At 45.6% G+C, this 27,734-nt stretch overlaps 1 protein-coding gene across 2 annotated transcripts in view; it reads left to right on the top strand.

Annotated features, from left to right (window-relative positions):
- Nucleotides 1-27,734, top strand: part of SLIT3 (slit guidance ligand 3) — a 533,501-nt gene that overhangs the window by 475,574 nt on the left and 30,193 nt on the right. For both annotated transcript variants that reach the window (XM_065690971.1, XM_065690970.1), the window contains 3 exons: nucleotides 1,172-1,311; nucleotides 15,216-15,309; nucleotides 21,203-21,340. In XM_065690971.1, coding sequence (XP_065547043.1) covers nucleotides 1,172-1,311; nucleotides 15,216-15,309; nucleotides 21,203-21,340 — 372 coding nt within the window. The remainder of the gene's footprint in view (nucleotides 1-1,171; nucleotides 1,312-15,215; nucleotides 15,310-21,202; nucleotides 21,341-27,734) is intronic.

The following is a 27,734-nucleotide window of genomic DNA, read 5'->3' as shown; positions in this document are numbered from 1 at the left end:
ATGGTCGTTAGTGTGACTGTGCCGGTGCTTTCTGGTTTTTGTCCTCATCAATCAGTAGTGCTTTACATTTGTTCAGTTCCTTTTCTGCCACCAGAACTTGCATGGGAAAGGAAATGAAAAGCTGAGCGAATGTGTAGTTTGGACTGAGACTCGAAACAACCCTGCCCTTCCATGCTCCCCCCCCCCCCCCCTTCTGTGACTAGTGAACACCAGTACTGGCAATCCCAAACTTCAAATGTCATTGCTGGCTTCTTAGAAGCCACTGAAATGACTGGAGCACTTAACATGTGTTTTTAGACTCCCTTTTAGGAAACTGTGGCCTCCACCTCTTCATCACTTACAGCTAGTTTAAAATATAAAGGTTCTCTTAGCAACCAGAACTTTTAGATCTAGAGATGAAACGGAGATTGAAAAAACAAAGTCATTCCTCAACCACTTAGTTTCTTACACTCCCTCTAGGGACCATACATCACAGACTTGTGAGAGAAAATATTTGGTGTCATTACTCTTCAGTAGTGTCCGCGTCCTCACAGAACCATTTCTTGTTTGTTAGTTGAATTACCTAGACATCATCAGGTCTTCTGCAAAACGATGTTAGAGGAGCTGCAGAAGTACTGAAACCTTATTGCACTTGTAAAAGCAGTCATTCCCAACCATTTCGTGTTTGGACAAGTGACAAAGTGGTAATGAGAAGAAAATGTTATGTCTGTAAACTCAGTTCGAGCCATTGTTCTTCAAAGACAGTGAGCTATCTAAAAGCTGCCGAGTTACCCTGTGATTGTGCAGTCTTTGGTAGGCAAGAATCCATACACTCCCAAAATCACTAACAGAGAAGGCAAAGATTTGAACATTGTGGTCTTTACTCTCCTGCCCTGGAGTTGCTTACTTCTACTCAGAGTTAGTGTTATCAACAGTCAGCAAAGGGAAGCATGACAGAGGCTGTCTCCTGCTGCTGCTTTTATGTCTCGTGTAAATGATTACATGACCCCATGAACCATCAGGCTGCATCCTTCACAAAACGCATTGGGTTAAAGTGCTCTGTACTGCACAGCAGCAGTGAATTTGGCTCCAGCAGCTCACTACTATATGTTTTAATTTCGGTTGTATGCCTCAAACCTCCAGCCCCTTCCGAGCCATGCTAACTTAGATTATCTTCTTTCTTTCTCCAAAGCTGTTCTTGTCTCCTTGGGTATGAGGGGGAGAGGTGTGAAATAAACCCAGATGACTGCGAGGATAATGACTGTGAGAATAACTCTACATGTGTGGATGGGATCAACAACTATGTCTGTATCTGCCCTCCTAACTACACAGGTAAGAGGGAGCCGCAACCGAAAAAAGTACAGGAATCTGTGAGGAGTCCCTTCAGTGGCTGAAGGGAAGGGACCAAACGCACATTCACTTTGTCCAAGAGTGCATAATTAACCAAGAATCTAGTCCCATTTTAAAGCAACCTGGATGCTTTACTGGAAGGATTTTAGTTTACTAGTATTGCAATACACATGCTCACAAACATGGCCACTTAGTTCTGAGTCAAAATACCAATGCCTCACTGTAAAAGGCAGTAAAAAATAATGAAGTTGAAGGTATCAGAGGTATCTGTACTTCTGCACACACAGTCTCTAAATGTGTTTCAGAAATATTCCCAGTGCTGAGCAGAGTCTGATATATATGCATCTGTTCTGCATCTTGGAAAACAGATAGTTTAAATTATGGTAGGAGAAAAGCTTTTGGGGCATGGCTTTCACCTGAGATCTCAAGACACATTCCCTACCCTTTTTTATTCCTCTTTATATAGTTGTTAAAGAAAACGAGCTGAGAGTGTGCTGTTTGAGTTCATTATCTCCATTTCACAAGTGGAAGAGCAAAGGCTGTGTAAGAAACCGCAGGCTCAGTTGTAGCTCAGCAGATGTGCTAAGTCCACAGTGACAGAAGTTGGTAACTGAGTTGGAAATGGAATCTGTAACTCCAGAGCCCATCCTGCATTTCAGATAAATTCCTTCCAAAACCTTCTGCTAGAGCAGAAACCCTCTTAACTGGAATCTAAAAATGCTTTTTCTCAAGTCATCACTGGAGCACGCCATTGACTCATTCAAACCGTGTTAGCACGGCCTTCCTGGCTCAGCATGGAGTGGTAAGGAAACACCTGCAATAGTTCCTACTTCCATCCTTTGAAATGAGTTTATTACCTTCTAAGCATGGAGAAGTAATGAAGGGCTTCTTGTACACTGGAATATATTACATGTCAGGGGATTTAATGAGAATCAAGCTTGAGTGGCTGAGTAAGGCAGGAGGAAAGCTTCTAGAATTTCCAAACTCTTAAAATACTTCTGTGGCTGATACAAAGGGGGCCCATGTAAATCTTGAGCTGAGAAAAGCCTTATGACTTGAATGTACATTTATTGGAGTTCTCAAATGATATTTCTGCCAGAAAAACTGAAAAACTTCAGCTTAGCAGAGTAGAGCATTTTGCTTATAGGATGTTGAGCCCATTGTGCTTACTTGTGCACTGTTTATACGAGCTGCTCCTGGGTGGTTTCAAATAAAACTCTACACAAGGAGGAGGAGTCTTTACATTTACAAGAGGAAATATATTTGCCCTGAATTTGCCAAGAAAAGACATATCTAATAAGGAACTGAATGCAGTACATATGCAAATGCACTTTCCTTTTAACATGTTGCAGGGTGGGTTTTTTTCACAGATGAAAAAGGTAGGAAAGAACTAGATTGAGATTTCTTCTGAAGTGGAGGTGTGGGCAGGGACCAGAGGACTCATATGATAATCCACAATCAGGTTTGAAATCTTTTCTAATCAACTTCCAGCTCTTTTTATTTTTCCCTGAATATTGCTTGTGCTGTGCTTATGCTTATTAGCAGGAGTTTGTCAAATACTAAATCTCAGTCTTGCAGTGTGGGATACACACAAGTGGATATAACATGCAATAAGCATTTTTTATCACAATGCAGGCAATGGCTCTGACTACAGTTGAAACAAACTGAATTGTTGAAGAAGAGCAGGAATTACTTCTGGAAAATATAATATGAATCATAAGTGAAAACCTGAAGGGCTACAGAATCACAGAATCACAGAATCCCAAGGGTTGGAAGGGACCTCAAAAGATCATCTAGTCCAACCCCCCTGCAAGAGCAGGGTAACCTACAGTACATCACACAGGAACTTGTCCAGGCGGGCCTTGAATATCTCCAGTGTAGGAGACTAGTTTATGTTGCTTAAAAATAGGAAGAGTTTGGTGATGAAAGGATTGCCTTCACCTGTTTTACCTCCATTTTGGAGGGGGATATTTCATCACACCTGATGAGTCACTGGGAAAGACTCAGCTGGCTGTGGTGAAATACCGTCAGAGGTACACCTGAACGTCTCTGAGCAGAAAGACAGGGAACAGCATGAAATAGTTGGAAGAATATAAGCCATCAGCCAAACATAAGTTACATACCAGCCAAGTCAATCCGAGCTGTGGCTTTCGGGTCCTCTAAGAGTTGAATCCAAACACAAGAAACTGGACATTATCTGAAGTGTCTTGATTGAATGAACAGCAGCTAAGCGAATTCCTTGGCAGTACATAAGCAAATCATGAAGAAACACTTTGAAAGGACTTGTGTACCTGGCCTGAAAAGAGAAGGATCTGTTGACCAGAGAGTTTGACTGTGGTCTCCTGTGACATTCAGGGCATCTCTGTGTATACTCTCTTTAAACCTTTTTATACTGAAGGAATACGTGAAGCTACTATGGCAGTATCTCTTAAAAAAACAGGGTAGGTGCAGATGATTTTAACATTGTGTTGAATATGTGAAGAACATTGAATGCTAACGTTTCAGAGAGAAAGCAGGACACTGGAGGGGTCAGGAATACTTATCCCTGTGCTCAGGAAGGTGCAGGAGGTACCTGCCTCCCTCTCAGGAGCTGACTGTGCTAAACATTGTGTTAGCAAACTGTGTGCTTCAGAGCTGCCAAGTGTATGGATTTTATCTATATTTAGATGAACAAAGAACGGCTGATGGGGGGAACTACAGGGAAGTAGTTTTTCTGGGAAGTAATCTTGGGGACAGTGAGCTCCCAGTGTGACACTTTGCCTAAAAGGGCAGTGATATCCATAGGCAGGGTGTATCTAGTAAGACAGAAAAGATAGGTAGTATTTCTTTATGTTGTGCCCAAATACTATACTCTGTTCTGGTGTTCAGAATTCAAGGAGTGGGTTGAGAGATGAGAAAGAGGATTAGAGGTGAAAGATAAAAAAACATTGGGGGATTAAAAATAGGTCTTGGAAAAACTCCAGAAAAATCTTACTTGGCTTAACAAAGCGTAGGCAGTCAGAGCAAACACGGGTGTGGAGAACAGAAGTTTCTTTAGAAGGTTCTTTGGTAAACATGGCTTCATGGCTGAACAGATCCAGAGCATCCATGTTTACCAGTGTAATTGTACAAGAGTTGTTGGTTCTAAATACAAACTGGATTTCTCAGCAGATGCTGTAGTTAAAACACAAGTTAGTTCAAGAATGGCCTACGTTACACTGGAGATCAGACTAGATGGTTCTGTACTGATGATCTGTGATGTTTTGAGTGGCATCCAGGCTGTTGGTTGGAAATGTCCAGCTCAGCTACTGCAGATTGCTTCTTTTCTTGACTGTAGAGGCAGGCAGGTTCTAGGAGCACTGTGAAGTAGGGAGTGTGAGTCCCTCATCGCTCTTACAGTCTTGGATGCCATAATGCTGGTAAGACTGCAATGATATTACTGTAAACACTGCATGTATGGAATTAATGTATGTTTTCATACAAAGAATACTCCAAATACAAGGAGGAAGAAGATCCAAGAGCATGTATGTGTGGTGTTAAGAAATATTTAGGATTCCCTTCGGTTTAGTTGGCGAATGGTTAAATGACGATAGTAAATCTTATGTTCCTAAATGAAATGCAAATTAAAAATGCATGTGTTGAAATTGTTGACTGTTAACAGAGTTGCAGTATCCAGGGTTTGGTTTTTTCCATACCTTAGTATTTTCCTGCTTTATCTCTGTCTGACGAGTTTTACTTGTTGCAGCCCTTTTAGGAAACGGTATCTCAAATAATGAAGTTTTGCTTTCACTGGTAGGAATAGTGAAGGCCAAAGATCTTTCTTCAATTAATAACTTTTTGCAGTGTTTTCCTTTAAAATTCTGTGACAGTCTTTTCCCCCACTCAGGGCGATGAAAAATGGCCCATTTGTGAAGTGACTGCTGAGGGAAGGAATTTCCCACACTCCAGCTCCATTTCACTTTCATTTAAAAAAAACCCAAAACCACCCACCCACACACCAAACCCAGCCCGCACTCACAATAACCTCCTTCCTAGTGCCTTTCCAGCTACTCACTTAAAACAATGTGGAAACACGAACAGATTCCATGAAACTGAGAGGGAGGATAGACAGAGAGCTGATGGCCGTAAAGGAAGATTCAAGCCCTGACCTGCACTGCCAGGTTTCCTCACAATTCCTGAAGTCAGTATTTTCAATGCTTGTTCCCTGGTTTTACATAATCAGACTGATGCTCGTGCTGTGTAGCAGAGTCCTGATGGCTTTTATTGTAAGCCGATGTCTTTCTCTTCCCTCTCCCCAACTGGTTATTTTAATCCTGAAGCTAAATTATACGTATATATTTCCTACAGAATAACTGTGTACCCAAAGTCCAGCCAGCTCTAAAGCCTGAGCAGCCCAGGGGCTGGTTTACAACCTGGTTGTACCCTTTGATGGATTACAGCTTCTCCTTACCGTTTTATAGGCTTTCCTCCTCTTCAAAACCAAGCATCTGTAGGAACATCGCAAGTGAAAACTATGAATTTAGATCAGTTACCCTCATTCTTTTTGTGTTTTTCTCATTTCTTTTTTCTCATTTCATCTTTTGGCCTTTAACATGGCCTATCTTCAGCTGATGTGATAAACATTCTGCTGTCTCCCTAACTTTATGGTTAGAAACATAGGACAAAATCCATATAATTTTTCCTTTGCATTCCTGTTTTCCATTCACTACTGTCTTGAGAGCCACTGTTTTGCTTACAGTTCATGTACAGTTTCATACCTCCAAAAAGAGATCCCCTCTTCAGTCTCACTGTCCTCTGTGCTTTCACTTGAAGAGGGGTCCAAACATATGTAAACGACCAAACGGGCTGTACCAAACATGTACTTTGAATGGTTTTATGCTTTACTTAATAGTCTGTTTTGTCTTGTTTGTTTGCTGTGGCTTTTTCTTCCTCCTATGTGTTTGATTTTAGCCAGAAGCAGACATATGTAGTGCTTACACACAAAACAAATCAGGAAATATTCAGGGTTTGCTAAGGATCCTATCAAGCCTCAGCAAACAGCCACATCTCTTTGTTCTGAAACCTAAAAAGAAAAAGGCAGTGGTTTCTACTACTGAAAATAGGTCTTTTCTAAAATACATGGCATTCCAAGGCAGGGAGAGCGGGAAGCAAGTGGTTGAAAATAGTTTGTGTCCCTGGGAAAAGGCTGTAAGCAGTTTGTATCACATTTTGAAGAAAAAATGTATCCTTCAGAAAAAAAGCCAGAAACTATTTCTGGGTTTATGTGTTTGGAAGAGAGGGCTAAGATCTATTTTACCTTAGGGGACCTTGTGGTGTCCTGTGGTAGATGGTATCTGAGATTTCTGCAGTTATGCTACTTTTAGGCAGAACACTATTCACTGGTAGTGATTATGGTCCCTTTTTCTGGCGTAGCTGATTGTGGTAATGTTGCATGGCCAAAGCCAAGCACTCAGTCAAGGCAAACAGCTCTGGAAGAAAGAAGGTGTGGCTGACACCCTTTGCTGGAGCTCTCCAGCCTGTTTCCCATCACTAACCATTGCTGGATGTGCGGCAGGCACCAGTGGGCACCAGTGCCAGCTGAGTGAGGCTGAAGCAGCACTGTAGGTTGGGTTTTCCCCCTTGGGAGTTTTTGACTACATGCGTGCTATAGGAACAGGAAGGTTTTAGGTAGCGTGGTTCAGCCCTGTGGTTCCGCAAGGATATGGACTGCCTAATAAGCACTGAAGGCTTAAACAAGCATTTAACTATCAGCCTCTTTTAAAATGTTGAAACTTTAGCCGTAATTTCCTTGAGACAAATGGAGAAAATTGTGGTCAAAGTTGAGTGGATTTTCTTCCTTTTATTTGGAGGAGTTCTGCCTTACATGGAAGTTTCTCAGTTTTAGTTACTTGGCAAATGCGAAGTGTGTTTGCTTTCTGTGCAAAAAATAAAAAGGCTCCCACATTTCCCACTTGTATAACTATGAATGAGAAGCTGGAAGTTTTGAGCTTTGTTCGAGAGCCTAAACCCATTTCCAGCCCTGTTTTATGTAAGAGAGAACCACATGCCATTGCTATCAGATTGGACTCTGTGCTGGGACAGAAGAAGGAAATAGCACAGTAACTGGCAGTGCTGCAGCCAGTCTTTAGTCTCAGTGTGGGTGTCCTGTCATGTTGGGGTCTCTGCTCCAGGATTTCCTTACTGGTCATATTCCCACTTGTAAAATGTAATGTGTCATGTTTGGGGAACCAGATATATTGGAGAATTTCTCCGTTCACCACATTTTCTTTAGGAAAATGGAATGTCAGCTACTACTGTCTTAAAGGATAGGTGGAGTGAATGTCATCCTCAAATGTGTTTCACGATTCATTAAATCCAATCTGTGAAGAAACATATCAGAGGATTAGAAGTTAACCACAAGCCCAATACTACCTGCTTACTGGCAGGTGGTGCCTAATGCAGAGTTAATAAAGCTGGAAGGAGCAGAGCTCACCTATAGACAGTGTATTCAGCACTCTAACACCATGATAAAACATGCAGACAAAGCCCTTAGTGACACGGTTTAGTGGTGAACTTGGCAGTCCTGGGGGAATGGGTGGACTTGATGATCTTAAGGGTCTTTTCCAACCTGGTTGATCTGTGATTCTATGGTGTTAGAACTGCCAGGAGGAAAGGAGTACATCTTTTTGCATATAAAATACTCTCCAGAGACCTCTGTTGGTTCATAAACGGTATTGGGTTTATGTGACAAGGTTTTGGTAGCGGGGGAGGGTTGGGGTTGTAGGGGTGTCTCTGTGAGAAGAGATCAGGAGCTGCTCCCCTGCCACTGCCCAAAGCTCAGCCCATGGGCAGTGCTGATGGAAAATGTGAGAGGAGCAACTATGCAAACACCAAGCTCAGTGAAGAGCAAGGAGGAAGAGGTGCTCGGGGGGCTGGAGCAGGAATATCCCCTTCTCCCAAGACGTCCCCAGTGAAGTGAAGCAGCTTTTCCCCTCACAGCCCATGAAGGAGCACACGATAGCAGATACCCACACTGAAGCCTATGTAAGACCCCATGCAAGTGGATATACCTCAAAATAGGCTGCAGCCTACGGAGAGCCCATGTAATGAGCAGGGTCCTGACAGGAGCTGAAGCCCCTGGAGAGGAGGAGCCAATGTAGGAGCAGCCTGTTCCTCGAGAACCCTATCCCATAGCAAGGACCCGTGCTTGAGCAGTTCTTGAAGAACCGCAGCCTGTGGAAAGGGCACACATTGGAGGAGTTCATGAAGAACTGCATCCCATGGGAGGGAGCCTGTGCTGGAGCAGGGAAACAGTGTGAGGAGGGAGTGGCAGAGACAAAGCATTATGAACAGGCCACAGCCACTATTCCCCATTCCCCCAGTCAGACCAGCATGAGTCTACAGTGTGTCCAGTGTCCTGTCTGCCAGCATGGAAAAGATGGCTCTGAAAACATCTGGCATCTCAGATGTGGCTGGATGTACTAGATTGTGTGAGTAACTGAATCGATCCCAGTAGATTCCAGACAAATTCCAGACATATTCCAGACAAATCACAAATGGAATACATCCATATGAAATAATACGGCTCAGAAATGTAGGGGGTCCAGCAAAATGAAGATCTCTTCCAGTCGTTCTGAGGGATAATCCTATATGTGGGTTAGCACCTTGTAAGAGCATTGGAAATTGTCTGGTTCAGTGCATGTTTTACACACTGTGGTGGTGTGGCATTTGTGATGTTGAATGTGCGTTTTCATCCTTTGGTACTGTATAGAACTGGAATGAATTCCTTCTTTGAGATTCAGAAAGAGTGAGTTATCTCTTTATTTCTCTCCCTAGTTTTTGTTGTTTAATCCGTTATCCCTTTGCTTAACCTCAAGATTAGAGGTATCCTTAATTCTGAAAACCAAGCCACTTTGGGGATCTCCGTGGAGAGTCTAACTCCGGTTCCTACTTAAAGAGGCCAAAACTTGGTACATGAAAACTCAGGTCTGAATTTTTAAAGCATTAGGACAGAATAAAAAGCTTGAAATAACTTTTGGTTCTTTGCCTGCCGTGTTGTGGGCAATGTTCAGCGAGCAAGAGCAAGCTTTGTTAATGATGTAGAAAGAATCCTGCTACAGTGCGATGCAGGTGATGTACATTTTGGGATCTAACATGGCCTCTGAGTGTATTTGCTACTGAAAATCTTCACTGAATTTTCTTCATTGCAAATTGAAACAGTGTGGAAGGAAAAGACTTTTTATGATTTTCCAAGATGAACCTCAAATATTCTGCACCAAACATCAACAACATTCCTCACTGAAGTGTTTTCTTGGAGGAACATCCTATGTCTGTTCCACTCAGACAGTTTTAGGTTCGGTGCTTTCCTGAGATTCCCAGTTGGCACTGACTTCTTTTTAATAACTGGAAAGAGGAAAGAGGAAAACAAAATGCAAGCCCCATTTTCTTCTGATGCAAGGTGTTAGGTATAAAATGAGTAATCTCTTATGATAAAAACAGTGCAGTGTTTTTTATGAGCAGTAAAAAAGAAGATTCCATTCTGGCTTACCTGGCAAAATTCAGCAAATTGCAACATAGCATTTAACCATTCCAATATATATCTCCTCCCTGTGCAGGCTGTAGAAGTTTCCTCTGTGGATAAAGGCCAGGCTTCCTTCATCCTTTCTTCACTGGAAGCACTTTCCTTTTCTCAAGTACTATTGTGAAATTCTTGACAGCATTTTTGCTCTAAGCCTTCCAGGCCCTGCAAAAGCTGCTCTCACGTTAAGGATGAGACTATTTCCTGTGTTCCTTTATCTGTTATTTCATGAATACTCTGAACTGAGAGACCAAAGTATCCCCCAACTGACATGTGAAACAAGAGAAAAACTATTGAACTCGTTGGTTGCAAAGTGGTGGTGGTCTAGGTTGTCTTTTCAGAACTGCAGCTTTACTTACAGATAACCGAGTAAAATATGATCACTGCATCCAATCTCTCTTTTAGTGATTAAGGAGAAACAGTGTAAGCTGGACCCTGGTTTTAAAAGTCTAATGTGTCATGAAATAAATAGCTCTCATGACAGCCCCGAATGCAAAAGAAGAAAGATGAATATTAAACTGTGTGTAAAAGTCATCTTTATTGCTCTATTGTTGTTTTGGCTTCCTTCTGAGACATGCGGAAGGCTACAGAAAAGCCCAAGCATGTTTCTTGGCAGCTCTTCATAAGCAGCGAGCCTTGTGAGATGTGAATGTGAAAGCCCCATGAAATTCATGATTTCGCTGACAAAATAAGACCAGGAAAATGCTGCATACACAAAAAAATATGTTTTGCTATGGCAGGGGGGTTGGAACTAGATGATCTTTAGGTCCTTTCCAACCCTAACTATTCTATGATTCTGTGATTTTAAGAGCAACGACCAGTGCTGGTGAAGGGGACGAGGGAGGCAGGCTCAGAGAGGCAAAAGAGCTTTAGTAAAGTCTGAGGGGGTTTCTCTCTCCTGTTTCTTTTTCTGGGAGATCCACCCATAGTATTCCACCTGCCAGCACAACTTGGTTCTCACCTGAAAGTTGCATGTTTTGTGGCTGATCAGACTGCTTCCTTCATATTTCTAATGCTTCCTTCTCCTAAAGAAGCACTAATGACCAGCACACTGCCACCAGCCTTAAGAAGCTTGAAATGCAGTGCTCGCAGAGCTGAGGATGTGCCTGTCCTCATAAAGGTACCCTCTTCATGTCATGCCTCAGTTCTACATACCACACAACATTAGTGACCTAATATATCCAGCTACTAAGAAAAGTAAAATCTGACAGCATTAACTGCTTTTCTCTTGTGAATCTGACCTAGTCTTAACCTGTATTTTGGTGAGGTGCGCTGAATGTTATAATCTGTTTTCTTGGGCTTTGATGAATCACAGAATCATAGAATAGTTAGGGTTGGAAAGGACCTTAAGATCATCCAGTTCCAACCCCCTGCCATGGGCAGGGACACCTCACAATAGACCATGTCACCCAAGGCTCTGTCCAACCTGGCCTTGAACAAGAAAGTAAGAGTCCCTTGATGAAACAAAACACATTCTTTGGGATTGAAAAATGCTTAACTGGTTAGAAAACAGATAGAGTTGTCATTTTGCTGACTTTGATATGGCCACTTCAGAAACCCTTGTGTACCCAAGTTGGAGGTCTGATATGAGAATATGTAGGAAAGAGGAAAATGGGGAGGCTGGGTTGTTTTCTACCTTTGGGAAGGCATTACACTGAAGTTTTCTGGGTTTTTTAGAGTGATCGGGTATTTTCCACAGAGAGAGTCAGTGCTGCTAGAAGTTGGCCTAAGATTAATGTCCAGCTTGGTTTTAGGTTCACATAGCTATCCAGTGAGGAATTTGGACTGGGTCTTTAACTGCTGCACAGAGAAGCAGCCCTGTGTCACTCCAAAAAAAAAGAGGATCAGGTTTTTCCTCAGATACTGACATTAAAGTGGCCAGTGACTATTGCACTTCCAGGTCTGAGGGTAGATTTGTTTGGCCCAGATATTCTCTGAGTGAATAAAATAGGAGAAGGTCTGTGCATAGCTGGTGCCTTGGGTTTTGCTTTGCAGAAGAAGTTTGCAGAAAGTGTTTTATTTCCCTGGCATGCTTTCTGCAGCATTTAGTGAACGTTGGGGAGCCTGAAATCATCTATCAAGAAGAATTTTCTTCCTGAGATGAGGCTGCTCTAGTTGCAGGGCATTCCCAAGTGAGCTCCCTAATGAGTGATAGATGGGAAAAATAACAGGAAGGATCCTTACATGTTCCAAGTTTTGCATGAAAAATGATAAATTTTTTGGATGCTGTGTTTGGTACCTAGCCTAGAATTCTCCCACATTTTGATAGTGGTGCCTTCAGACTGACACAGTGAGTCATAATATTTGACATTTGGGGAGATTTTTACTGGATCTCTAAGCACTTGTCAAGGCTTTTGAGGAGAATACTTTAAGAAGAATTACGGTTTCCTTTGAGAGTTTATGAAACTGTTCTTTTTTTCTTTTTTTTTAAGCCTGTTCCCTTTTTTTCGAAACAACCAAATAAAAAAAGCAAAGGAAACTTCAGAAGTATCTATTGACCATTTTTAGTGATGGTTTAAGGCATCTGTCCACACTCATTAAATGATCTTCCAAAATATTTCCAGCTTTAGATCACTGAGTCCTTTTAATGTCACCAATCAGTTGCTTTTTTCCATGTTTATTTTCACATAAGGTTCATAGCACACAGGGGACATGAGGAATACCAGGGTGATGAACTGGCAGTTATCCAGCAACTTCTGACCTGCTCATGTTCATGCCCAAAGGCCGAGGAAGTCACTTTGTTGGCATTCGGGAGGGTTGGTGGACCATGGGTTTGGGGATTGTTTACTAAATAGACCTGTCTCCAGTTCTGCCACCTCAAACGTGTGCTGATAGCTGTCCCCAGTGACAGCTGTCTTCATGTTTGTAGGACTTGAACGTCCTCAGTTGCTTTTGTGGAGTAACAACAGTGGCAAATGTCACGACCAGTGAATGAGGTTGCGTTGGTTCCCATGGATCTGCAGCATTCCGTTTCCTTGGCATGTTGGCATGTCCCCCTTCCTGAGCTGGATATATTCATTACATTTGCCTAAGACTTGTTCAGGGCAGTAAAAATACTTGGTAGTGTCTAATAGTGGTGGCTTCCAGGGATTCCTTTGCTCCAGACGGAATTAGTTGTCCTATAACTGATACTATGAGCAATAAACTGTCCACTGCAGATTGCCATGCCAGACCTCTCTGGTATTGCCAAACCCAGCCAGGAAAAAGTCATGAGGGTATGCACAGCACATGAATACAGGGTTTATGCTGGTAGTACCCTCTCTCATGCTTCCAGGACTTGTATTCTTGCTCCACTTTCTCACTAATGATTGACAACTCTCAAAACCAGATATGTCAGAGACAGCAACTAAAAACTAAAGAAGAGTAATTTCTGCAAATACACATTATAGTTCCATTTTAATATGAAGAGCCTAATAAAGAGATGTGTAGCTCATACTGAAGGGAGGCCAGAGCTGTGGGGGAAATAACCAGAAGGAGTGCGCTGGGGGTGTTAAAAACTTAAACCATACCTGTCACCACCAGAGCCAGCCTCGAAACTGTGCTCTCCGTCATCCCTGCCAGATCACTGTTAGAAGACGAATGGTTCTGATTTGCAATTTCCATCTGAATTGCGATCTTTGGGGTTTGCTGGGCTTGTGTGTTCAAGTGTTTCTGTGTAGCCAGTACATTCAGAAAGACAATTACTTTGAAAATGGAGTTTTTCCCAAGGCAGGTGGAGCTGCAGCTTCATGAAAACCCTGTTAAACCCTGCCAGCCCTCCGGCGCCTCCCACCTTACCCTTTTCCCCACACTAGCCACATGGCATGTTGCTCATGTGATGGTACGTATCGTGTACAGGCACAAAATACACCTAACCTTGAAACCCTGTGGATGCGGTTTTGTGATAGCTGCACAGGGGACGTTGGGCTTGTGGGGGTTTCCGTGTTGAGAGTACCTGGCTTTTGCTTTTGCTGCAAGGCTTTGGGAGGTGCGGGGAAGGTTTCTTGGGAAGGCAAAGATTCCTGTGGTCTTTGGCTGGATCTCAAATCCTGGGGTACTGAAGTGTGACCTAATAATTTAGGACTCCAAGAAGGATGGTATTTAAATAAACTATCTGGATTTGAACCTTCAGGAACTATTAATTGTTAAATGTATACAAATCCAGGGAGGTGCATAGCATGTAGCACACCATGCCTCGAAACAGCTGAGCTGAGCTCACATGTGATGGATTCTTTTCTGAACAGACATCATCCCCTGTGAGCACAATGGGGCTAGTACTTGTCTTACAAATACTGAATGTTCCCTAATTGCATGCAGTCCTAAAGCTGGTTCCTATTATTGAGAGTCACAGAGATTTTGGGGGAAGGCTTGTGGGTTGTTGTTCTTTTCCAGAATGATGTCCAACCAGCTTCTTTGGCAGAGCAGTAACTACGGCTAAAACATGTTTCAGTGTGAAAATATTATGGTCTAATGTCCTGGGTTCAGCAGTAGCAGTCATTTTTCTCCTTCTTAGTAGCTGGTGCAGTGCTGTGCTTTTTGGATTTACCCTGAGAACACACCAGTGGTTTAGTTGCTGCTCAGTAATGTTTACTCTGGCCAAGGGCTCTTTAAGTCTCGTGCTCTGCCAGGGAGGAGGTGCACAGGAAGTCAGGAGGAAGCAGGGACAGGACACCTGACCCAAACTAACTAAAGAGGTATTCCATACCACAGCACGTCATGCCCAGTATAGAAACTGGGGGCAGTTACTGAAAGCCCCAGACTGGTACTGGGTGGGTATCGGTCGGCGGGTGGTGAGTGGTTGTATTCTCTTCCCTTGCTATGTCCCTTATCATTATTATTACTGGTGGTAGCAGTAGTGGTTTGTGTTGTACCTTAGTTACCGAACTGTTCTTATCACAACCCGTGGGGTTTAAACTTTTTGGATTCTCCTTCCCATCCCGCTGGGAGTGGGGGGAGGAAGAAGTGGGGGAGTGAGTGAGCGGCTGCGTGGTTCCAAGTTACCGGCTGGGCTTAAACCACGACATCCAATAAGCAACTTCACTGCTGTGTCACTTTCTTGGTTTGACAGAAGAGGTTCTGGGTCAGGAACTGTCCATTTGATCCTTCCTCTGTCACCAGGTGGAGTTTGTATGTCACTACATTTTGTACCAGCCTTTCAAATTCATGTGATAGAAACAGGACGGTCGCTATAGGTCAAAGGAGCTCAATTTAATGAAGTCTCATGTGCCTTCATAAGCAATAGCATTGCTTACTGCTGAACTACTGAGCTGCTTACATTTAGGGAGCTTTGCCATCCCTTTGCCATCATGGCTGGAGCTGCTTCAGGATTGTTTAAGCTGTGTGACAGCAGTGTTGCTTTTTGCTTCCTCAGGTGAGCTGTGTGATGAGGTGATTAACCACTGTGTTCCTGATCTGAATCCATGCCAACATGAGTCCAAATGCCTTCCCCTCGACAAAGGAACCAGGTAAGCATGTGTGTATGTTGGTCTCCATACACTGGGCACATCCATCCATTGGCCTGACTAGGGCTGAACTGGCAGTGAGTTTGAGATAAAAATGATCCAAATTAACACAAACAGTGCAAGACTGTTTATACTTCAGACCATGACACATTGTAATTCCAATGCAGCCATACAGACTTTCATAGTTTTCTGTGGCTTACTTGAAAATAATGGAAGTACCACCAGAGCAGAGAAAGTCCTCTGGAAGAGAGCATGGAAAAAGGAGGACTTCTGCAACAGTTACTGCAAAGTATCTTATCTTGCATCAGAAATTAAAGACAGTTTCCTTCTGTTGATTTGGGTGTCCCTCAATTCAGATAGCGTAACAGGAGCCTTAACTGATGTAAACCAGCTCTCCTCAGCCCATACTGGCTCAGTGTTAAATTCCAATCCCCATTCTAACCACTGAGAAGTGAAAGAGAAACTTGTGGCCAGAGCAGAAAGCTGCAGGTCAGGAGTCTTCTCTTGTGTCCCCACTTCACTGTTGCCTTCAGGATGGCTGGCGGTGTTGGGGTGCACTGATGCAGGCCAGCCTTGGCCTCAGTGGAGCTCCTTTCCCCACACTTCCTGTCCTGGACAGCAGCAGCAAGCAGCTGAACTGAATGGCTCTCCCTCAGAAACCACCTTCTTCCCCGGCCACAGAGAGAAGCCTACTCAGCTCATGCTTGATTTTGTGAAGTCTGCATTTGCATTTCACAGGGCAAAATAAAGCCTCATGGTTTACATGGTAGTAGAGCCCCTGGAGATGTGGGGGTTGGGGTGTTTTGAGAGGTGCATATAGCAGTGTTCATCGCTTGTGTGGTGACAGAATTGCAGAACAGTTTAGCAAATAGCCAGTTGAAAAGTCCAACTTTGCGGAGAGCTTGTCAGGAAAAGTCCTTCGCATCAAAGAAATAAGAAAGGAAAACAATTCAAGAGAGTTCAGTGCAGTGTGAGCTACATTCTGTGCCTGGTTTCACGACTCCAGTGCACTCATGGTGCTCATGGATCCCTCCTGGAAGAGAGGGCTATGGATTTGACAAGGGACACCTCACCCAGCACACTGGCTGTCCCAGGGGAGTGATGGTACTGCTCTTTGGTCTTCCTCGTAACCTGCAGTTGGGGTCAGAGGGTGTTCTGTGAAGCCGGTGGCACTTAGAATAGTGTAAAGTGGCACACAGAATCTGAAACTGGTTTGGGTTGAAGGGACCTTAAAGCTCATCCAGTTCCAACCCCTGCCACGGGCAGGGACCCCTTCCACTGGAGCAGCTTGCTCCAAGCCCCTGTGTCCAACCTGGCCTTGAGCACTGCCAGGGATGGGGCAGCCACAGCTTCTCTGGGCACCCTGTGCCAGCGCCTCAGCACCCTCACAGGGAAGAGCTTCTGCCTTGTCTCCAACCTGAACTTCCCATGTTTCACTTTGAACCCATCACCCCTTGTCCTATCACTACAGTCCCTAGTGAAGAGTCCCTCCCCAGCATCCTTGTAGCCCCTTCAGGTACTGGAAGCTGCTCTGAGGTCTCCACGCAGCCTTCTCTTCTCCAGGCTGAACAGCCCCAACTTCCTCAGCCTGTCTTCATACGGGAGGTGCTCCAGCCCCTGATCATCCTCGTGGCCTCCTCTGGACTTGTCCCAACAGTTCCATGTCCTTTTTATGTTGAGGACACCAGAACTGCACACAATGCTCCAGGTGAGGTCTCACAAGAGCAGAGCAGAGGGGTAGGATCACCTCCTTCGCCCTGCTGGTCACACTCCTTTTGATGCAGCCCAAAGAACATTTCATACAGTTAAAAGGAAGTGAAGCAAAACTTCAGAGCTGCTGGCTCTCAGGAGGGCAGCTGGGTCTGTGCTGGACACTCATCTGCACAACTTAGGCCTTTCTGTGGGGAGAAAACACTCCAGGCAGAAACATTTCCAACTCTTGAGGAAGATGGAACTATTGAATCATTAGGATAGTTTCTGACAGGATGCACAGGGCTGGATAAGGAGGTGTGTTACCAGGACAGAAATAGTCCCTGATGTTCTTTCCAGCTTTCATTCCTAGTTAATCCATCATTCAGCTAATCCAGTAGCTACATCATGTTACCAGGCAAAGGCTTGTAACTCACATTACCTTGTGTTGCTGGATGTATGAAGGGATGGAGACAGCTGTGGTCCTGAATGGTTTTACCCTTTCTGGAAACATTTACATACCCGTCACCCAAACAATTTGAATAAAGAAGACATTATTGTTTTCCTTGCTTGCTAGAAAACTGTTCACAGTGGTGCCATTAACCCCTGAGGGGAGCCTAAGTATTTTCTACTACTGTTTGTTGCATTATTCTTCCCACTATTCACAGAATGCTACCCAAAAATCTGGAATTTCATTCCTTCTGTCCCAATTTGCTTTCCTGCATGCCAGACTTGGAGGTGAGGGAGCCTGCCAACCTTGAACATGGATTTGTCCAAGTGTTGCTTTTTCTCTCATACTTTATTTGCCCCAAACCATTCAGAAATGGGCTCAGATCCTGCAGCAGCTTCTGCAGTGATGTGTGGTGCCTGCTGGGTCTCACTGAAAACAGCCACCTCTAGTCCTGTGTTGCTGCTGATGGCTGGAGCAGTTTGATCTCCTGACCTGTGAGGTACCACACATCCAGCACGTAACGGTGTGGTGCAGTGCGACGTGCAGAGTGAGTCAGGTTCATGAATCAGTCCTCCCCTCTGCTTCCAGGGACAGGGAATATTAATAGCAGGGTTCAGGCTTGTTCTTGAACAGACCGTCCACTTGTCAGGTTTGTGCCCTGGGTGCATGGATAGGACACACCAGTGAAGACCAGCGTAGCAGCAAGGACACCAGCCAGTCTGCCTCTCGTGCCTTCAGCTCTAGTTGCTCTGCAACTTTGTGGAGGGAGGAAAAGATGACAAAGACAGGAAAAAATAGGAAGCCAAATTATTTATTGATATGGGGAGGGAAATTCCATTCTGGCCCTGCAATAGAAGCCATGATTCACGGCTTTAATGCAGCAAACATTGAATGCATGCAGATGGAAACCCCCTCAGGTAGGCCAACATTTTAAATACCACTAGACATGGTATTCTCCCTGGGAACGTTGCCATCGCTACAAGGCTGAAGCAGAAAACAAGATCTCCAGTGTACTGCTGTCAGGTTGTCACTGGGAAATGAGATAAGTGATCTAATGGTGTCAATTGCTGTCTTACCAGGATTTGACTATGAGAGTGTCTTTGCCACCTCTGCACTGCATCATACTTTACTGATCCTCACTTCATCACTTGCTGCACTGTGTGGGATAAGGATGGAGCTAACTTACCTTCCCAGGCCATAATGGGGAGGTTCATGGGTTTCCATGAGGAGGAGGCTGTGTGATGCACTCCTGGGGCTGAGCTTCTCATCTGCTTTCCTCCAGGCATACGCAGAGATGTTACAGACTAAATGCTCTGAGATGACTGGCCCAACAGGAATTCCATGTTTCTAAAGAGAAAGCCAAGCTTGGAAGCAAACTGGGCTATTTCAGTGTGTGTTTGGCTGTGCAGAACACTTTGCTTTTGAAGCTAAAATTGCAGGTGGCTTTCCTCACTTCCAGCCTCCACATCTTTATTGTGCTGTTACTATAGAAGAAGAGCAGCTTTCAGTATGCCAGACAACAAAACAAAGCAAAAATCAAAAAATAGCATCTAACACAATGAAATTACTTTAAAAAGAAACCAAAAAAACTTCAGGAAAGGAGCTTGTTTTTCCATTTGCTGTAGTGATGTTGGACCATGGTATAAATATACTTTATTATTCTGAAGCTTGGAATTATTACCTGACAGCTTAAAATGCTGATTTAATGCAGCCCTGCAGAGAAAAGTGGTGGTTCTGTCATTACTGAGATAGCCAATACACATCATAAAATTGATGCATGGCAGCTCTGAATAAGGAACTGCACATCGTTCGTTATTACATCACTTTATATTAGGACTGCAGGGATCAATAAAAAGCAACAGGATTAATGCTGCCAATTCCCCCCACAAAGTCTTTTGATTGACATTATTTGCTTGCAGGTGTGACTAAAACGTTGCCAAAAAATATCACCACTGTCTTATGGCTTGGGGGAAGAACACTTTTTGCTCTCTTTTGTCATCTCCATTATGTTAATCACAGTATTCCCTGAGCCACTAAGGGGTAAAAGAACAACTCAGGCGTGCAGGGCTGGACCATCCAGCACCCCATGGCTGTGGAGGGTCATGATGGGGGCCTCTCCTGGGAGGAGAATGGAGAAAGAAAGTATGTGCATCTACATAACATTATCCATCCTACAGCCCGCAGGTTTTGCAGGCTTTGCCCTGTTTCCTCCTTCTTTAGCCAGTCACAAGCTGTGTTTGGGTATGGAGGCTGAAGGTCACATTCCTCCCAACGCTTGAACTCGAGGGTTGCTGGAGCCCTGCTGCTGTGACAGCCCTGCACTGGTCATTAGCACACCAAGGACCTGCTGCCTTACCCTGACAAGCTGGGGAGCTGCCAGTACCCAAAGCACGCTGTCAGTCAGAGCCAAATCAGCGCAGTGACTGCTGCCTGCAATGTACAAATCTTTCCTCATCACCTCCTGTGTGTCCTGTTCCTCTGGAAAGCATTTCCATAAGGAAAGGTCCATAAGGAACCTCCTCCTGCACTTACACCACCAGGCTTCTGGCAGGGAGGAGGAGTAGGCCAGCAGAATGGGTTGGTGGAGCAGTAGTTTCTCTCCTGATGCCACCTCCCTCAACTTTATAATGTCGTTTCCCTTCCAGCTCTCGGTGGCAAGCTTGCTGGGTCTAAACTAGGGGCTCTAGCAAGAGCACAGACCTCTTTTTTATTGCTGGAGTTAACTGTAGCCCTTCCCTTGTTTTGGTCGAAGCGATGTGCCTTTTATTTTCCAGATGTGCAGTAACATGCAGCTGGGAGGAGTAAAACGTGTCTCATGGACTAAAGTGTGTTCATGACTAAACGTTGTCTTCACTATACGTTCAGAAAGAGGCTGTTCAGCAATCCCACAAGATCTGTTCCAAGTCAGACTTGGGGATGTATTTTCTATTGTCAGGGTATAAACTTCTGCAAAGGCTTATAATAGAAATGCTGAAGCAGCCTTTGTACAACAAACAGGAGAATTGGATAAAATAAAATACAAAGCCAATGTCTGCAGGTTTGGGCACATCCCATTGTGTGATTCCTGTGAATGGCATTACCCCATAGCAGCAGGTAAAGGACAGGCTTCAAAGACAACTTGCCATAGTTGCAGCAACATTTGCTGTTTATTTAAAGGTGGGAGTTGATGATCCTAAAGCTCTTTTCCAACCCAGTTGATTCTATGATTCTGTGCCTTGCAAATGAATGGCAGACCGGTGGTGATCTCAAAACTGATGGTTTTTCCTAAAATCTGCTGAGGTTGATGGCTTGCTTGCAGATTGTTTCTATTTGGAAGGTGAAGCCTTAGTGTACTCTATGTAGCTGCACAGGGTCAACCTCAGACACTCAGCACTGTGCAAACACTGGCAAAATCACAGTCTGAGACATCAGGGCAACTGCCCTGGCAGAATATTGAGGCTGTAAGGTTAGGGAAGATGTTGTCATCTTTAGCATAATAGGGGAGAACTGTATGATCGCCTTTCTCAGCAGAGTTGGCTGAAGATAAGCAGTAGGATGATATTGCTTTGCTCGGCTTGGATTTAAGTAGATTGCAGAAACTCAGCTGCAGGCAGGCAGGAGTGATTCGAGCATTGCTGATGGCAGGAATTGTGCTCGATGTTTCCAGGAATAATTGCTAACACCTTTCCATTGCGGATCAGACCAGTGCTGGACCTGCGTGTGCTGATGATGTGGATGGTGAAGCAAGCTATTAACAGCCGTGTTCTGATCTTGCAGATGCGAGTGCTTGCCAGGCTACAGCGGAAAACACTGTGAAATAGATGATGATGACTGTGTGGGCCATAAGTGTCACCATGGAGCTGTCTGCGTAGATGCAGTCAATGGCTACACCTGCATCTGTCCTCAGGGCTTCAGGTACGTGAGTCAGCTCCTCCCAGACTGTCCTCTGTACTGATGGGGCACCTAAACTGTTTTCATCGCCAGTGCTGATCAGTCTCTGGATATAGCATCAGTCCTACATGAATGGATAGCTCAGTGCTTCAGATCTTGAAGTAGGTCTCAGGTAGTTCGTGGAGTGCGGGGGGTTGATGATTCTTGCTTTGCAAAGAGCAATTTCCCTTTCGTGCAGTGCTGTGTTTGCCTGCCTGCCCCAGCAGTCCTGGTAAAACACTAGGTAGTACCCTCACAGAAATGATATGAGATAAACTCTGCATGCATGAGAGTGAGCAAAGGATGATAAAATGAGATATATGAACCTGGCTGCAAGAAAACAGAAGGTTGGAGATTCTGTGCCACTATCTCTGTACCTGGTGGTGGATGGGCTCAGCACGATTTTGGCAGTAAATTTCCAGCCTCTGATTCTGGCAGCTGCCAATATATCTGACTCCTGGAAATCTCTCTGTCTGTCAAAGATAAGTGTGCTGCTCCAAATGGATTCACCAATCATTGCCTGAGGCTGGATACTGGCTTCCTTCCAGCTAAACCTTTTCTGTGTTTCAAATACACGTGAGACAAAGAAGGAGTACCTGAAAAGATCAGTCTCGACAAAGCAGAAATCACAAGAACGCTTATAAATCATTTTCTCTGCTTTGTATCTACAACTGTTTTCATTCCTCCTGCTTTCATCCTTGCTGGTTTGGGATTTTTTTTCTCTCTCAACATACATTTTTATTGCAAAGCAGACAGCCTTCCCTGAATAGGCACTGATGTACAACATGTCAGCCCGTGGTTTCACAGAATCACACTTGTTATTTACAGGCTATCAGATACCTCTGTGTTGCAAATTCATGCCCTTTTCTCCATGTTTCATTCTCTGCTTCAGTCCCTTTGGTGGCCTCAGGGATCTTGCAGATTGGTGACTGGGAAGGATAACAAGTGGCTGTCCCACAGTGGAATTGTAAATGCTCATTGTTGTCTAATTGTTAGAGTTGAAAAACTGGATTGCAAAGCTGCATCGGGAGTGCACAGATGGTAGTGACTGGGAGACTTCTGCTGTGAGTCCCCTGGTTTCTGAGGCCTGTCAGTACCGGGCAGTGATGAGTGTGAGGGTCAGTGTTTGTCAGAGATGTTCTGAGTTGTGGCACAGTTGAGCAGAGCAGCAGGGGGAGGTGGGAGACTGATCTAGCCCCCTTCCTGTGTACGAAGCAGCTCTGATGGCAATTAGTGCCCTGGGTTCGCTGATCTCACACCAGGGTCTTCAGGGGCAGCCCAGCCTGCTCCCTCACTCAGGTGAGGGGCCTTCATTCCACTAAAAGCCCTCTAAGAGGAAACATCTTCCTACACAAGGCTCCAAAATCAACCACTAGCCTAGACAGCACTTCATAGCACAAGGTACACTTGGTCAAGCAAACTAATCCTGCTGCCTGTCAACAACAGAGACAGGATTAACTTGAGGTCTCCTGCTTGCTTTCTTAGTTTGTATTAGTCTATGTTACCTCCCTAAGTTTCCTGTGCAAGTTGCAAGGGAGAAAGAGTGGTTTAGAAGAAAAACATCACAGTGAGCACTATCAGGCTTCCCCTGCCAAGGCAGAGAGCAAGCTGAAGGCCCTTGTGTTCTCCATGCAGAATAGTCCTTGATCTTGTTTGATTTCAGGATTAAAATTCTGCTAACAAAATACATTTTGTTCATTATTCTTTCCATGACTCCAGCCTTTTGTAGTTTAAAGCCTGCTGCTCTGAAGGAGGTTCTGATTATTTTTTTTTCCCTCTTAAGACTGCAATTGCAAAGATGGTGATTGACAGAGTTCACCCTTCTGATGTTCAGGGTTATAGACTCAAGAGTTCACGAAGTGAGCCCCGGGTGCTGGGCTGTGTGGCGAGGCGATAACTTGGCAAGTATTTGAAGGCTGCAAGTGTTGATGAGAGGGAGTGAACACAAGGGGTGCTCTGACAAAGGTAACAGAGAGACCTGAGATGAAGATTTATAAAGTTTCTTGGCTAAGCATCAGGAGTCACTTCCCAGCAATGAGTTTGCAGTGAGCTCCCAGCTATCAGTACTTGTGCTGTTGTAATATATGCATAGAGCTAAAGCAGTGTTGTGGTTGTCACTGTGCTGTATGTCAAAGTCACTTGGAGTCACACATTAGAAGGATGTTAAAACTTGCATCCTCACACAGTTGAACAAATGGCACTCTGGTATTTCTCAGCCATGTTGGGCCTCATGTGCACAATGACACGTCTGGTGACAGCCCCAAAAAGCAATAGTACCAACACGCACACGCCTGTTTTCCCATCTTAACATCTCCTGTTCTTGTGTAGTATGCTCTACACAGCACCTTTCCTTACCACTCAGCAACACTGTCTCGTGAAAAGTCTCATCCATTGGATGAGACCTGATTTATCAAACTTTCCTTCTAGCAACCAGCCTCACAGCAATGTTGTCCTGGTTGATGTTGCTTTGGTGGGAAGCACACAGGGCTCCTGAGCCTGATGGAAAGCATTGTTCCTCCGCTGGGTACATGCCTCAGGCTTCTCCGCTGGGATAGTTTGCTGCAGGAAACTCTGCGGTGATTACTGAAATAAATGCGATTGTACCAGGCAGAATGGGCTTGGCCAAGCTTGCTGCAAGGCAGGCTGTGCTGCACATTCCACTGCTGGGGGAATAAATAGTATTAATGATGTCTAAAAATATACTTTAAAAATACTTTAAAATGAAAGAAGAAAAGGCCTTGGCAGGCGCTGTGGCTGATGTAGCTCCTAGATGCCAGCAGTAGGACAGTTGCACTTGTAAAGCCACCCACTGGAGGATCCCACAGCAAGGAAGGGTTGTGCAGGAGCATACTGGGAGCGCAGGGAGTCATTCAGAGCAGCTCCAAGCACAGACACACTGGCTTCGTGCAGCATTTGCTTTCTGTTAGTGAAGCCTGTTGCGGGTTGCATGGGTTTTTTATTATTCTTATTTTTAACTTCCATGAAATTAGAATTACACGCAGTGGCTTTCCTCCTGCGTTCTACTTGTTGCTCACAGACAAAACAAAGGGTTTGGCATTAGGTACAACAAAGCTCATGGGCTGGGTCAGCTCTGCTCCTTTCTGCTGGTCGCACCTGACAGCAGCCAGGGCTAAGAGGTCAGCCCTCATTTGATCCCACTGCTGGTGCTCCTGATGTGTTTGCCAGCCAAAAAGCGTGCGCTGGAGAGAGATCACACACTTAATGAAAGCAGGCTTTGAACAGGGAAGTGTTCCAGATGGACAGTGCACTTCAGTGCCTGGCTGCCAGTGGGGACGTGGCTCTGATGTGTCCTCAGCTCATCTGGTCTGACTGCTGTGCCGAGAGGCAGCTACTACAGTAACTACCTTAAATTGGCAAGAATTGCTTTCTGTGCATCAATCTTCCCATGAGGCTGTTGCTGTTTTCTCAATATTCCCTTGTTTTCTTGGCAAGGGGAATCCAAAGGATCTGTTGCTGAGTGGTGCTGTGTGCACCGAGGTGCTGTGCTCACCCTCCAGGAACAGAGTGGCCTGGGGGGTGAAGGGGCTGCCAAGAAGCTGCAGCAAAGGGGCTGGCTCAGGAAGGGGAAGTCTCTTAGTCTATAAGTAGTTCATAGTTCAGGTGTGCTCACAAAGAAATGTTCCCAAGAACAAAACCAACCATTTCCCACTGTGGTGGTCTGACCCTGGTGGGACACCACGTGCCAGCAAAGCTGCTCCATCACTCTCCTCCTAAGCTAGGCAGGGGAAAGACAATAGAATGAAAGGCTCTTGGGTCACAATAAGGACAGAGGGAGATCACTCACCAGTTATCAGCACAGGCAAAACAGACCCAGCTTTCATTTATTGCCAATCAAATCAGGGTAGGATAATGAGAAATAACAACTAAACCTTAAAACACCCCTCCCTTCTTCTCGGGCTCAACTTCACTCCCAGTTTCTCCACCTCCTGCCCTCCAGCAGCACAGAGGATGAGAAATGGGGGTTTTGGTCACACGTTGTCTCTGCCACTCCTTCCTCCTCAGGGGAGGACATTCCACACTCTTTCCCTGCTCCAGTGTGGGGGCTCTCCCCCAGGAGACGGTCCTGCATGGACTTTTCCAAGCTGAGTCTTTCCCATGGGCTGCAGTTCTTCACAGGCTGCCCCAGTGTGACCCCCTGTGGGGTCACAGCTCCTGCAGCAAACCTCCTCCAGCTCAGGCACCTCTCTTCACAGGGCCACAGGTCCTGCCAACAGCCTGCTCCAGCACAGGCTGCCCACAGGGTCACAGCCTCCTTCAGGTATCCCCCTGCTCCAGGTGGGGTCCTCCATGGGCAGCAGGTGGGTATCTGCCCCACATGGACCTCCATGGGCTGCAGGTGGATATCTGCCCCACATGGACCTCCATGGGCAGCAGGTGGGTATCTGCCCCACATGGACCTCCATGGGCAGCAGGTGGGTATCTGCCCCACATGGACCTCCATGGGCAGCAGGTGGGTATCTGCCCCACATGGACCTCCATGGGCTGCAGGTGGGTATCTGCCCCACATGGACCTCCATGGGCAGCAGGTGGGTATCTGCCCCACATGGACCTCCATGGGCTGCAGGTGGGTATCTGCCCCACATGGACCTCCATGGGCTGCAGGTGGGTATCTGCCCCACATGGATCTCCATGGGCTGCAGGTGGGTATCTGCCCCACATGGACCTCCATGGGCAGCAGGTGGGTATCTGCCCCACATGGACCTCCATGGGCTGCAGGTGGGTATCTGCCCCACATGGATCTCCATGGGCTGCAGGTGGGTATCTGCCCCACATGGACCTCCATGGGCTGCAGGGCACAGCTGCGTCACCATGGTCTGCGCCATGGGCTCCAGGGGAACCTCTGCTCCGGCTCCTGGAGCACCTTCTCCCTCCTCCTGCACTGACCTTTGTGTCTGCAGGGCTGTTCCTCTCAGTGTTCTCACTCCTCTCTGGCTGCAATTGCTCCTTCCCCCTTAAACTTGTTATCCCAGAGGCACTACCACTGTCACTGAGGGCTCAGCCTTAGCCAGCAGCAGTTCCAGCTTGGTGCTGGTGGCATTGGCTGTGTCGGACATGGGGGAGCTTCTAGCAGGAGCTTCATGGAAGCCACCCATGTAGCCACCCCAACAAGACCTTGCTACACAAGCCCAATGTACCCACATGCAGTTACTCCCCTGCCTGCCATGCTCCCATTCCCACTGCTGCCCACCCTGCACATCTCCTCTACATACTCCTTGGAGCAGAATAAATGGGGTTGGTTGGCTGCCAGCAGCATTGACTGCCAGATCATGCTGTTGGGATACACTTGTCTCAATGACTAGATTAGCTTGTCCCTGTGCAAGATTGTGCTCTTCTGGTAGAGGATGTTTACCCCCTCCCTGAGCTGTTAGCTAATACTATTAGCAGCCCATGACTGTGCCCACTGACAGCCCGCAGTGGCACTTGGCAGAGGAGGAAGATCAGGGGTCTCTGTCAACCACATCTCCCTACCCTTAGAGCAGCGAGGTAGCAATGGGATGGCCATGGGGAGCCTGGCTGGGAAGCTTCACTCCATCCGTGTGGTGAATAAAGGAAGTTTAGGGCAATGCAGTAAGAAAAGTGTTGAAATGCACTTTATCCTGAGAAGTACCAAGAGGTGGTTCTGGCTGAGAAGGAAGCATCCATGTGTCTGTGTATGTGACCCCAAGTGATGCCAGAGCTGGAGCAGGATGGCCCCAAGGCCCACATACAGATTAGGGCAGTTAGGAAGCTGGCTGGGGTATTCCATGCTGTGCCAGCCCCTTTGCTGCAGCCCTGGGGAAAAGAGAGCTTTCCTTGCCTTCTCCCAGGTGCTAATCCCAAATGTTTGCATCTTTCAAGGTATTCTTCAAGTAGTAATGTAAAGCCCTGTGTCTCTTCTCTCAGAGCAAGGCAGCTCCGTCGCTTTTGATGCAGTTCAGGAATTAGCCCATCCCTATTTTGTTGCGTATTCCTCTTTCCTTTGTGTTTCCCAGAGGCAGACCAGAGAGTGTGTGCTGGGAGAACAGGGACAGGGAGAGGTTTGGGCTCTCATTCCACAGAGTGCTAAAGATAGAGCCGTGGTGCTCTGTGCGAAATTGTACATGGGAAAATGGGAAAAGGAAAGCAGTCATCTCCCTTTCCTTCTGTTACACAGGCAGCGCGTCCTGGTCTCTGTGGCTGAGCAAGATTGCTCTTGAGTATGCTGTGGCTGTTTTGTTTGCTGTTCTTGCACGTCTTGGATAGTTACTGTAGGGGAATGGCTTGGGTTTCTATTCTGATTGTATCCAGGAAGGTTGCCTAGAAATTCCCTGAGCTTCCAAGAATCACCTGCTTGACTGGGGAGGGGTGAGGGCTGGGCATTTTTTGCTGTGTTTTTATG

Source organism: Lathamus discolor, chromosome 10 (assembly GCF_037157495.1).
Source record: "Lathamus discolor isolate bLatDis1 chromosome 10, bLatDis1.hap1, whole genome shotgun sequence".
Lineage (NCBI taxonomy): Eukaryota > Metazoa > Chordata > Aves > Psittaciformes > Psittacidae > Lathamus > Lathamus discolor.
This window is presented reverse-complemented; position numbering and strand designations above follow the sequence as displayed.